The sequence below is a fragment of the Podarcis bocagei genome, assembly GCF_964188305.1.
Source record: "Podarcis bocagei genome assembly, chromosome: 14".
NCBI lineage: Eukaryota > Metazoa > Chordata > Lepidosauria > Squamata > Lacertidae > Podarcis > Podarcis bocagei.
Window position 1 is genome coordinate 50,681,396 of NC_138139.1, and position 13,597 is coordinate 50,694,992.

The 13,597-nt window shown below is 46.0% G+C and overlaps 1 protein-coding gene across 1 annotated transcript in view; it reads right to left on the reverse strand.

Moving 5' to 3' along the window:
• Positions 1 to 2,176: 2,176 nt before the first annotated feature.
• Positions 2,177 to 13,597, reverse strand: part of CYP2W1 (cytochrome P450 family 2 subfamily W member 1) — a 28,609-nt gene continuing 17,188 nt past the window's right edge. The window contains exons 6-12 of the mRNA XM_081169814.1: positions 10,598 to 10,747; positions 10,335 to 10,492; positions 8,264 to 8,440; positions 5,738 to 5,879; positions 4,815 to 4,999; positions 3,796 to 3,937; positions 2,177 to 2,368 (exon numbers count right to left, since the gene is read on the reverse strand). Of these exons, the coding sequence (XP_081025940.1) occupies positions 2,187 to 2,368; positions 3,796 to 3,937; positions 4,815 to 4,999; positions 5,738 to 5,879; positions 8,264 to 8,440; positions 10,335 to 10,492; positions 10,598 to 10,747 (1,136 nt within the window). The 3' untranslated portion in view covers positions 2,177 to 2,186. The remainder of the gene's footprint in view (positions 2,369 to 3,795; positions 3,938 to 4,814; positions 5,000 to 5,737; positions 5,880 to 8,263; positions 8,441 to 10,334; positions 10,493 to 10,597; positions 10,748 to 13,597) is intronic.

The window sequence follows — 13,597 nt, forward strand, 5'->3', positions numbered from 1 at the left end:
TGTGCGGCACTGGCTCGCCAGACGCAGCTTCGTCACGCTGGCCACGTGACCCAGAAGTGTCTTTGAACAGCGCTGGCTCCCGGCCTCTTAAGCGAGATGAGCACGCAACCCCCGAGTCGGTCATGACTGGCCTTCAGGCAGGGGTACCTTTACCTTTACCTTTTAGGTATGTTTTATGCTATGAAAATAAGATAGTGTGTTGTGTATATGTATTGTGTAAATGTATGTGTTTTATATGTTAATTTTTATAAAAAAGGAATGTGGTTTCCATGTACAGTCATACCTTGGGTTACACATGCTTTGGGTTGCGCGTTTTTGCCGAACCCGGAAGTACCGGAACAGGTTACTTCCGGGTTTTGGCACTCGCACATGTGCAGAAGCACTAAATCGCACTTTGCGCATGCACAGAAGCGCCAAATTGCAACCCGCACCTGCGCAGACGCGACGCTGCGTGTTGCGAATGCTGCAGGTTGTGAATGTGCCTCCCGCACGGATCATGTTCGCAACCCGAGCATCAACAGCCCTTTTCTCACTTTCCCCAGGCAAGGCAGAAGGTCCCTGGCATGCAGGTCTCCGGTCCAGCCCTGAGGACCACCAGTTACAAAGAGTGATGTAGCAGCCTGAAGTGGTGGAGTGCAGGTGCAGTTTTAGCATCAACGGGAAATAACCCTCGGAGGTTAGGTTGAAGGCTGCACAGAAAAGGAGGCTTAGAGCAGGAGTTTGAAGAGAACAGGAGGTGGGCAGGAAGGCTCTGGGCACGAGGAACAAAGAATGGATGTCCCCTCTGCTGGCTGGAGTTCATCACTCCATAAAGGAAAAGAAAGCTGTGACCTGTAGATAATCCAAGAGAGCCGATATGTTTCTGAAGCACCAATTCCAAGAAACCCCTCTCTGTACAGACAAGGGTTATTGTCTCAGGATAATGACTTCTGTGTCGGGAAGGAAATTGATTAATTCCTGTGGACCCACTGTGTGGGTGAATAACTAAAGAATCAGCTATGTGCCTGGATTCGAAACAAAAGGCCTGCACACAAGAGAGCCCCCAGTAGGAAAAATATTAAACTCACAAAAGTTAAGCAGCACTGTGAAGCATTAGGAATATAGTTTGTTTGACCCTTCTTATCCCATTTACAATGTTCTCTTCTTTCTATCCCTTTTTCAAGGAACAAGCCACACACTACTAAGCAAGTTTAGAATGCTTTACTTACATATTCATATGCCTGATACATGTGTTGTTTCATGCAGCGGCAAGGAAAAGCACAAGCAGAACACTCTTGGATATAAAGTACAGAATATAATTCCAAGCAGAAGGTAACTAAAACTATTAACAGAACTGTATGAAACAACCTTACATTTACAGAGCAAAATATCCTCTTGAATGATATACCTAGCACATGGAACCTTACAAAAGGACAATATGAGTGGTCTCTCCGTGCCCTGACCACAACAAAAAGACTGATCCTGATGAACTGGAAAAATGAAAATGCAGCTCCCTTCTACAACTGGATTGAAGACTTATACAAACTCTCAACATATGAACAACTTGCATATAAATGCAGACTCGCTATGGAGAAATTCAATGATATTTAGAATCCATTCTTACAAATATTATAATAGGTTAAGATCTGGTGAAGTACATTAACAACCTTATAAAGTACACGGTTTTGGGTTCCCCCCCCCTCATTTCCCCTTCTACACGGGTTCTGTTTCTCTTTCTCTCTCTTTTATTTACGTCTCAGTGTGTTTAGTGCACATATAATTATGTACTTTTTGAACTTTCGATAAAGATTTTTTTTTTAAAAAAATCAAGTTTAGAATGTTTTACTTACATATTCATAGGCCTGATACATGTGTTGTTCCATGCAGCTGCAGGGGAAAGCATAAGCAGAACACTCTTGGATAGAAAGTACAGAATATAATTCCAAGCATGTGCTGTAAGCTTGGGAGCAAGCTCACACCTGTCTGTCTCGTTACATGGTACACACACATACACAGAGAAAGGAAGTAGAAAGGCTTCACTTCCTCCCTCTCTATCTAGCAATATAACTCTGTAGTCCTTAGCATCTTCATGCACTAACTAGCAGATGTGCATATTGTAATCTAGCAGATGTGCATATTGTAATCTGAACATTCACCTGGGCAAATGAGACAAAAGAGCACTTCCACTGGGACAAGCTGTTCTCCTTTTAGTGCACAGCACAGGTAGAGTAAGCTTGGGGCCTCAGTGTGAAGGTGACTTCGGGGGTGAGGTCCAAATCTGAAACGGTCTTTCCAGGAGGAGGACAAAACGTAAACCTTTGGAGCAACCCAACAAAGAACAAGAAGATCTCCATCAAGGCCAGGCTTTCTCCGGGACAATTCCTACGGCCTGCAACAAATCAGTGGTTTGGACTTTCAATGAAAACGGCAAATAGAAGCAAGAGTCCAACAGTTTGCAATATTATTTTTGTAAGTTCTTTTGTGGGGTGGGGCAGTGGTAGTCCGGATGATACCCATGGGTCAGTTCCAAACTTGGGAAGGAACCTGTCAATCAGTCAACCTGGTTGCTTTGTTACTGTGGTGGTCTTAGTCGGCCAGTTAAGTGCCACCATTCACATGTCCATTCACAAGAGGTTGTCACAGAGACAAATGAGTGGAGCTTTTCCCACATCAAAGAAACAGAGGCACATATTGCTCTGTGCTGAATCCAAACCTGAGTTGGGGGAATCCCCTGGACCCCTAAGGGGGAGGCAAGACCGACTGGTGTGTTAATGCTGCAAGACCCTTCATCCATTGCTCAGGTTACATATTCATGTAAATAAAACCATACGTCCTAAAGACACCACAGTCTCCATGGACTTTTAGTTTCCAGGAAACTAAACCCTAGGACACTAGGGTTGTGCACAACATTATCAATTATTTGGTGAGTGCATGCCCTGTCTTAGCACTCCAAGGGAGTGTCGCTGGGACCCTGAGCTATTCGCAGTGACTGGAGCACTGATAATAAGGTGCCCTAAGTCCTGGGGAGCCAAGAGGGGCTGTGATGTGGGAAGTGGCACAGACTCTGACACTGAAGCAGGACCTAGCAGCCTCCAGCTCCAAGCCAGTCACCCCTGGCAGGGAACCTTCAGAGGAACCACTGAGAGACTCTCGTTCTCCATCCCTGCCTGGCAACGCACACAGGTACCCTTAGCAGAGTGGCGATGCGGCCGAAAGCTGCAGGTGTGCAGACTGCCCCTTTAAAGACCTTGACAAGAGGGGACAGAGCTCTGGGTGGATAGCCAGGCCCAGGGGAGGATAGGAGTGAAGGTCAACTCCACTGCCGTCCTTGGAGCTTTCTGAGGTTCAGCCACTCAGACCAAATCAGCCACTTGCTCTCCTAGCTAGCTGTGGTCCTGTTGGTCCTCAAGGGCTGTGTCTGGGGCCGCAAGAAGCTGATCTCTCCCTGTGGCCTCATCTCATGCGCATAATAAAGTCAGGTCACATACACGGCACTCCCAGGTGGTCTCCACGTCTCATGCCTAGAACTTCCAAGAACTGACTCAGTGGAGGGGAATCTGCCTGTTGTGTAAGAACACCAACCCGTGGCCCATCTGGTCCAGCAAACTGTTCTTGCAGCAGCCAACCAAATGCCCCAGCGGGAAGCCTGAGATCTGGATAGGAGCGCAACAGCGCTCTGCCCACCTGCGATTCCCAGCAACGGGTAGTCAGAGACACAAGGCCTCTGACAGTGGAGGCAGAACATAGCTATACCCTTGGAAGAGAGGGTGGTCGTCATCAAGCACCTTCTTTGCCTGCAGGAAGAATTTGTGTTACCTATAGTGAAGGGCAGGAAGGCGTCCTTCTTCACAAAGTTCCCCTCGGCATCCAGAAAGTGGTTGGGGTTAAACTGGGTGGGGGTTTCCCACTGGGTCTTGTCATACAGCACGGAGGTGAGAGAGGGGATCACAGGTGTGCCCTGGGAGGCAAGCAGAGTTTACATTGTTAATGGGGGGGGGGGAATTGGAGGGAAGGCATTCCACTGCCCACAGCTGCTGCTGCTACTACTACTACTACTATTATTATCATCATCATCATCATCATCATCATCATCATCATTTATTCCATTTATAATCCCACCATTCTGCCAAACAGCTCAAGGTGGCATACCTGGTTGTCTCTGTTTTATCAGCTTCAGCTGAGAAATAATGACTGCCTCAAGGCCTCTTATTAATCTTCAAGGCCAAGTGAGGATTTAAACTCTGGTCTCCCAGGTCTTATCCTGACACTCTAACCACTACTCCACACTGCCTCTCAAGTTCTCAAGGAAGGAAAAGTCACGGCAGGAACACAGGGAAGGCCTTAGACAACTTCCTTTTTCAGCCTGGATTCAGACATGCAGTTTATTGCATTCGTTTTCCGGGTTATAATGCTAGCGCTTCTGTACCGAGTTCTAACAACCCTTTTACTCTGCATTACGGAACTGGGCCTTTTTGACTGATATACTACCATGCTGCACTAAAGCTTAAATGTTGGGAAATTCCAATTACGTGAGATTCCAACACAAACAAGCACACCTCAGGATTTTCTGAGCAAATGGTTTGCAACTGGATTTTTCCCCTGGACACCATTATCGTGGTAATTAGTGCTAAGCTTCTGCTAGACCCCACTTTACATTGTGTGAATAATCACATGAAACATGGAAACTGACAGGTCAGGGAAGATCAGGAAAGAGGAACGTGCTGTCTGAACGCAGCCTCAGAAGTCAGCTTTGACGCCAGACGTCCTCTTTCAGACACGGCTCACTCCCAGCCTACCTTGCCCACTTGGCCGTGCCAGCAGGGCAAGCTTCCTACCTTGGGAATGAAGTAGCCGCGGAAGCAAGTGTCCACTGCGGTGCAGCGGGGAAACTGCTGCAGGATACTGGCAAACCTCTGCACCTCGTGGACTATGGCGTTGTTGAAGGGCAGCTGCTTCCTGTCTTCACAGGTGGGCAGACGTTCCAGCCCAATGACCCTTTCGATTTCCTCTCGTGCCTGCCCTGAAACGGGAGTTCTCTGACAGTTATTATAAAAAAGAGGTGAAACCAAGGTATGAACGCAACAACTTAACACAGGCTTTTATACTCGCATTAGCTGCTTTATCACTCATTCATATAGTTTGGAGAGGCTCCCTTGGAGCTCTTTGCAATTTCTTTTTGGTTTAATGACCCTCAACAATTTAGTATCATCAGCAAACTTGGCCACTTCACAGATCCCCCCTAACTCTAGATCAGGGGTCAGCAAAGTTTTTGTGGCTTGGGCCGGTTCATGGTCCCACAGACGCCCCGGTGGGCCGGAGACTCTGTGTGTGTGTGCGCGAGCACATGCATGAGCAAACGCTATTTCCGGTGCTCCTTCTGGCGCGGAGGAGGCATGCGCAGCTTCCCATTGGCTGCAGGAGTGGGCAGCAGGGGTCCATGGGCCGGTTAAACGACCCCCATGGGCCGTTTGTGGCCCATGGGCCTTAGGTTGCTGACCCCTGCTCTAGATAGTTCATGAACAAGTTAAAAACCACAGGCCCCAATACTGATCCTTGGGGGACTCCACTTTCCACATCTTCCCATTTATTCCTACTCTTTGCTTCCTGCGATCTACTCAAACCACGATCCACAATAGGACCTCTCCTTTTATCCATCCCTCCCAGTGCATCTTTGTCACGGCGATGAGAGTTTGGCTGGTTCATAGTAAAAATCAGAATGCAACGCTGCCCAACTTTGAAACACAAAAGTATGGCTTACGTTGAATGTTGGGGTATTTCATCATCAGCAGGATGGCCCACTGCAGCGTGGTGCCCGTGGTCTCTGTCCCAGCTAGGACCAGGTCAAAGACGGCTGCCACAATGTTGGTGTCATGGAACAAGTTCCTGTCTTTACTCCTTTCCTTAGAGTAAGAAGAGCAAGGTGCAAATGTTGTGGTTTATTTATGTTTAAACAAAACAAAACAACAGCAAGAAATTTGTATACTGACCTTTATCCAAAGATCCCTGGGCTGTTTCCAGCAGAAAAATACAAAATGAGAACATAATAAAACAAAAACAAACAAATAACACACACACACACCAACACACTGACACATTTTAAAAGCCACAGAATGTTAATCAGTCAAATTCCTGGTTGAAGAGAAATGTTTTTGCCTGGCACCTAAAGATACATAACAAAGGTGCGGGCCTGCTCCTTCATTACGTTACAGACAAGGAATCAGTTCCTGGGGAGGGTCTCAGCAGTGCAGTCTCTCAGGGCTCTGCTGTGTTCCTTCCTCCATCTCCCTGGCTGCGCTGCCCCTGAGTCACATGCCGGCTTTGGTGCCAGCTGCTGCTGCGCTGAAGTTGTGCCTGCCCCATTCCCATATAACAGGAGGCGTGTTTGTTTGTTGGATCAAGCTTGCTTAGCCTTCTCGGTAGTGGCGCCCTCCCTGTGGGATGCCCTCCTTTCAGATGTCAAGGAGATAAAGAATTGCACAACTTTTAGAAGACATCTGAAGGCAGCCCGGTATCGGGAGGTTTTTAATGCTTGATGTTTTATGTTTTTAGATATGCTGTAAACCGCCCAGATAGGGGGGGGTATAAATTAAATTATTATTATCATTATTATTATTATTATTAGCCATGCACAGCACTTGCCTTGAATCTTACTTTGCCTACATATCATGCTGAAGGCAGCCCTGTTTAGGGAAGCTTTTAATGTTTGATGTATTATAGTATTTTAATATTTTTTTGGAAGCTGCCCAGAGTGGCTGGGGAAGCCCAGCCAGATGGGTGGAGTATAAATAATAAATAAATTATTATTATTATTATTATTATTATTATTATTATTATTAATTATTATTATTATTATTATTATTAAATATTATGGAACGAACCATGCTCCAAGCTTGAGTTTTTCATCCAGGGTGAGAGCCAGGACACAAAGCTCAAAGTGGCTAACAGGAAAATACTGTTATGAATTTGTGGGTGTTAGATACCCTAAATTTCTGTGTCTAGCAGGAGTTAGAATTTCATCAGGGCTTGGTGTTAAGACTAGGTGCCAGACCCGTATATATTAAGCCAGTGTGCATTAAGCTGTGTGCTAGACACTTCTAATCCTTTAATTAAGCCAAGTGTTAAGAGCTGATTAAGCCAGGTTAACTTCCTCATGAGGTGATACCCTGGGTAATGAGCCATTAGGAAGAACAAAGGATCCAGGGACTCTGTCTAAGATGGCAAACAGAAGGGGCCCCTCTCTCCCTCAACATATACAGCCAGAGTTTAGAGAGAATTAGGGTTGCTATGATGTGAATGAGACAGAAAAAGGTGCCTCATTGCCAGAAGGAAACACGAACCCTGGGTAAGTATCCCTGGAACCCCTGGAAACTTGCAATGTTCAGAGATTGGGGTGATGTGCAACAATATCACAACACAGTAAAACAGCAGAACCGATGAACCACAGAATGGCAAAATCTGCTTCTCAAGGCAAGGAATGGAAAATAAGCCAAAAGGCTATCTCCTAATAATAATAATAATTTTTATTTATACCCCGCCCTCCCCAGCCAAGGCCGGGCTCAGGGCGGTTAACAAGCAATAATAAAAACAAGTTAAATGAATACAACTTAAAAACAAGATTAAAATACATTAAAATATTGAAACATTAAAATGCAGCCTCATTACAGGAGAAAAGAAAAAGGAAAAAGAAAGGGGGGGGGGAGGGAATCAAATTGGCTCCAAGCCAAAGGCCAGGCGGAACAACTCTGTCTTACCGGCCCTGCAGAAAGAAATCAGATCCTGCAGGGCCCTGGTCTCATGAGACAGAGCGTTCCACCAGACCGGAGCCAGTGTTGAAAAGGCCCTGGCTCTGGTTGAGGCTAATCTAACTTCCTTAGGGCCCGGGACCACTAGGGTGGTCATCTTAGCTGATGAATTTGCTGCTAATATGTTTCCTTGACCAACAACTGCCCTGGGAAAATAAATACTGAATCTTCTCAACAAGCAAATAAACAATTTCTCATTTGTCACTCTAGCCATTCTCTCATTGGCCCACCGGCTAACCTTGGCAGGCTGTTCTGAGACTTACTCAGCATCATGGTTGGGATTGTCCACTTCTGTCCCTTCCCCTGAATTTTGTACCACTTTCAAACTCAGCTAATGCACTGTTTAGGGACATGATTTATCCTCTGCACATAACTTACTGGGGAACAGACATGCAGATACACACAAACACCCCACCAAGCGCCAAATAAGCACTGGAAAAGTTGGCCTTATATCTAGATAGATGATAGATAGATAGATATACCTCTGACTGTTGCTTGGTTAGCATATAGTCGTAGTAGTTTTGTAAGAGGTTCTCATTGATACTCTTCTTGCCTGCTGCAAGGTATTCCCTCAGAATGACACGGGTCTTTTCCATTGTGTCCAAGATCATCTTGTGGGGTTTTAAAAGGAATCCAAGGAACGGGTAGACATTATATAACTAGAGAAGAACCCAAAAAGAGAAGTAAATGAAAAGTCAAGTAAAGATTGCATGCAAGAAAGATGTGACAGTAATTCTGTGCCAGATAGTGTGCTCTTGCACAACTCCCATTTCTTCCAGTTGGGTTTGTGCAAGAGGCCTTTGAGTCATCTTGGTGGCGTTCCTGAAAGTGGCATGCTATGCGATAGAGATTGAATTAGGGGAATCGTTTGAAAGGCTATGGGAATGCCTCATTGGAATCTGACATTTTGGAGAGATAGCGTGAGCTTAGCACCACAGATTTGCCTTCTGTCCTCCATCCCTTTCCCAGTGACCCGAAGCGTTTTAGTGCCCCTTGAAGGGAGGGATAGGGCAGGGCAAGTGGGGGGGGGGAAATGGTGAGGAGAACCCACACAAAGACTTTCAGATTTGGGGCTTGAAAGGTTATTGATGGGTGGAGCAACAGTGGCTTAATCCCAGCCTAAAAAGGCTTCGCTCCGTTTACATGTGGTTTTAATTTAAACACCAGCTATGCACTGTGCAACAGGATCTGCGTGGGAGGGCTGTGAAGACGTCCAGGACAAACTGATGTTTGTAGATGAGTTGGCGGGAACCTACAGGCTAGGCCCCCGCTCAGTAAGGAGAGCGGGGAGAGAGAGATGACGGGAGCCCAAACTCATTTTGGCTTCAAATAAAAACATTTCTTTCCAGCCTGACTCAAGGACAGTTCCAGTTTTCCACATGGAGAGTAAAGCCAGCTTCGTACAGCTGCTCTGCAGGGGGCACTGTGGTCTAAACCACCAAGTGTTTTGGGCTTGCCGATCGTAAGGTTGGCAGTTCAAATCCCCATGACAGTGTGAGCTCCGTTGCTCTGTCCCAGCTCCTGCCAACCTAGCAGTTCGAAAGTACGCCAGCGCAAGTAGATAAATAGGTACCACTGAAGCGGGAAGGTAAACAGCATTTGCACGCACACTGGCACTCATCACATTGTTCCATGCGCCAGAAGCAGTTTATTCATGCTTGCTTTAATGCTATTTGAATTTCATTACTTTTTAGAAGAAGAAGAAGAAGAAGAGTTTGGATTTGATATCCCGCCTTTCACTCCCCTTCAGGAGTCTCAAAGCGGCTAACAATCTCCTTTCCCTTCCTCCCCCACAACAAACACTCTGTGAGGTGAGTGGGGCTGAGAGACTTCAGAGAAGTGTGACTGGCCCAAGGTCACCCAGCAGCTGCATGTGGAGGAGCGGAGACGCGAACCCGGTTACCCAGATTACATGACTACCGCTCTTAACCACTACACCACACTGGCTCTTTTAATGGTTGTCTTTTAAATGTCATTAGCTTTTTGTATTTTATCGGTGATCTTTTAATTTGGTTGTAAGCCACCTTGAGTCCCAGTCTGGGGGAAAGGCATGATGTCAACATATATAATAATAAAAGTTGTTGATATCTAAGTGCCCATCACATTGTTGCTTTGCCTGTGGTGTGTTTACAAAGCACACTTGGTTGTGGTTTTACTGCTACAAAATGATTAGTGTACACAGTTGTACCTCGGGTTACATACGCTTCAGGTTACATACGCTACAGACTCCGCTAACCCAGAAATATTACCTCAGGTTAAGAACTTTGCTTCAGGATGAGAACAGAAATCGTGCTCCGGTGGTGCAGCGGCTGCAGGAGGCCCCATTAGCTAAAGTGGTGCTTCAGGTTAAGAACAGTTTCAGGTTAAGTACAGACCTCCAGAACGAATTAAGTACTTAACCTGAGGTACCACAAATCTCCGGGATTCTAGACTGCATCAAACCAGTTTCTAAGGCACGGCACCCTTTTCCACTGGCCAGCATGTGGAGTTTCTAAAACCACCAGCCAAGTCTGGATTATTTTTGCAATGGAAGATGCAGGAAGGATCGCCTACCTGCAGCTGTGGTTCTCCCAGGTGGACCACCACTTCATCAACGTGTTTTAACAGAGTGAGAAAAGTCTCGTCGGCATAGTCAAACCTGTCTCCAAACACCATGCCATAGGCGATGTTTGTTGTAGCTAAAGTTAATGTCTTCAGTGGAAAGGGTTCACCTTTAAAACATACAAGAAGAAGAAAAGAATGGAGAATGAACACAGTGGCACTTGCCAGATGGCAGGCATATAAAAGGAGCAATAAAAGTGAAAAAAATGCATCACCTTTAAAAGACTTGATCAGCTCAACCAGGAACTGCAGCTCTTCTTGAATTTTTCCTTCTATCCGTTTTTTGCCCATCCCGAGATCCCGCAAGCTCGCCAAGGTGTATCGACGTGTGGCTTTCCAAAGTTCTCCATCAGAGAAAATTACACCTGAGGAACACAACCCAGAAAACACAAGGATGAAGTTTTCTTCCAATTCATTTTTTAAAAAAATGATATTTATTAAAATTTTACAGACAATAAAAGGTTACAAAATTAAAAATAAGAAATAAAAAGAATAACAATAATAAAAGAAAAAGAGATACCAAAAATACAAAGACAAAATACATAAAAAGTAAAAAAAAAAAAGTTAAAAAGAAATCAATATTTTCATGTCTTATATTTCATTTACTTGTTTCCTGACCTCCTCACACACCCCTTTTTTGTATTCCAGTTCACATGGTTAATTCAGCAAATCCTTACCCTCTATCATTTATCTTTACTCAATATCTTAACCTATTATAACTATATATTTTCAACCATTGTCAATCCGTATTTACATATTCTTATTAATCTTTTTACCAATACCGCTTATTTTCAATCCAACATCCCTTTAACATTCATTAATTTTACAGTATTTCTGCAAGTAGTCTTTAAATTTCTTCCAGTCTTCTTCCACCACCTCTTCTCCCTGATCTCGGATTCTGCCAGTCATTTCTGCCAGTTCCATGTAGTCCATCACCTTCATCTGCCATTCTTCCAGGGTGGGTAGATCTTGTGTCTTCCAAGAAGTTTTCTTCCAATTCAAAAGCTGTGTGGACTGGGATCCCAACCCACCTGTCTGGAAACGTTCTTACCTCTGGCTCTAGCACATATGGGGAGGGGGAAGTTGAACGTATGGCATATCCTGCAGGACCCCTGGAAGCTCTTCTCAGCCAGGCTGCAGGTGCCACTGCCTAGTTGCCACGGTCTAGTTGACCTTCCACACTCATCCCTCAGCAGCAGGCGCAGTACCAAGCCTAAGCTGAACCGCAGATCAGCAGCAGCCCCAACACACACCTAGCAGCAGCGCTGGATGGTGCCCAATGCGACTAGTAGGGTGGAGGACAGCAGAGGTGGTTTTAGGGTAGAGTGACTGGTGCAGCCGCACTGGGCACCACAACAATGCTGTAGAACAGAGTGCAAGAGGCAGGGGTCACTGAATTTTAGTGTCACACTAAATGTGAGAGCCCAAAGTCTGACCCTGAAGGCAGGGAGGCTAACAGTAGGTGGCACCAGAGCTGATGACTCGAAGAGCCAACTAATTCAAGTCTTGCCCCCATCTTCCTCCCTGCTGAGTTCTGTAAGGGCAACCCTGAGACTGAAGAGGAGGAGGAGAAAGATGACAGGCAGTGATTGGATGTAAGTGGAGGCTGGCTGAGGTTGGTAGGGCAGTGCCCCATCTTTCCAAATGAACCAGCCTCCACTGCCAACCAGCACAAAGCCTTTTGTCGGTGAAAAAATACTCAGGAGCAGGAAGCAATAACTGAGGCATGCTCTTCATCAAGTCCTACCAAGGCACCAGGAAGGGCCACAGAAGCTGTAAGACTGATGCATTGCTTCGTTCTACCCAGCTCCTTCTGCTCTGCTGCAGCCTTTGCCAATATGGTGCCCTTTTAGAGGTTTTGGACTACATCTCCCATCAGCCAGAGCCAATACACCCACAAGCAAGCCAGGAAGGTATGCTGCTGGGTAAGCAGGAAAATTAGATCTCCGTATGCAAGGTTGAACCAAAAACATCCTTTTTGATAGGTTAGAGGGGAGTTGATGATTTTAAGGAAAAAATGTATTGTTTGAGGGTATTAACAAACGAAAGACACAAAGAAGAATTTTCGGGGGAGTTATCCAATCCAAGTAATATATAAATTAGTTCTGTGGGGGCTTAAGTGAGCAGAACATGAAGACCTAAGAGGGACTTGCTGGATGAGATCGAATGATCCATCTAGTCCGGCAAGCGGCTCTCTAGAGGGTCCCATCAGATGCCCCTGGGAACAAGCAGGCAAGTGTGTGTGTGTGTGTGTGTGTGTGTGTGTGTGTGTGTGTGTGTGTGTAAATATACACACATGCACACAGACCCACAGCTCTTTCTCACATAAACACATGCAAGGCACCTCCCTTGTTCTCTCACACCCACTCGTGCACATCTGGGAAAGCAAGTGAGTTAATCAGGAAGGGAGAAGACCCTCTTGCTCCCCACTTTCTGCCCCTCTCTCCACTTGGCTTCTTCTTCCTTCACCCCACCCCCGCAAATGCTAGCAAAGTCGAACATGTCTGGAGAGAAAATTCCACATGTGAGGCGTGGCTGCAGAGAAGACCTTCTCCCAAGTAGCCAGCTACCTCACACTGGAACGCACAGACGCATGGAGCAGGGCTTTGGCAAAGGATCTGAAAAATTAGGCAGGTTTCGGTACTCCTTCAGATATGGGACATGAGCTGCATATACGCCATACATGCAAAGCACATTTCCACCACCCCTAAAGAATCCTGGAAAATGTAGCTCTTTAAGGGTCCTGTGAATTGCAGCTCTGTGGGGGCCAGCTCTGTGATATTGTTGTTTAGTCGTTTAGTCGTGTCCGACTCTTCATGACCCCCTGGACCAGAGCACGCCAGGCCCTCCTGTCTTCCACTGCCTCCCGCAGTTTGGTCAGACTCATGCTGGTAGCTTCGAGAACACTGTCCAACCATCTTGTCCTCTGTCGTCCCCTTCTCCTTGTGCCCTCCATCTTTCCCAAAATCAGGGTCTTTTCTAGGGAGTCTTCTCTTCTCATGAGGTGGCCAAAGTATTGGAGCCTCAGCTTCAGGATCTGTCCTTCCAGTGAGCACTCTGGGCTGATTTCCTTCAGAATGGAGAGGTTTGATCTTCTTGCAGTCCATGGGACTCTCAAGAGTCTCCTCCAGCACCATAATTCAAAAGCATAATTCAAACTCTGTGATACAACTAATTAAAAGGAACAGACACAAGTTCTGACCTTTAACAGCACC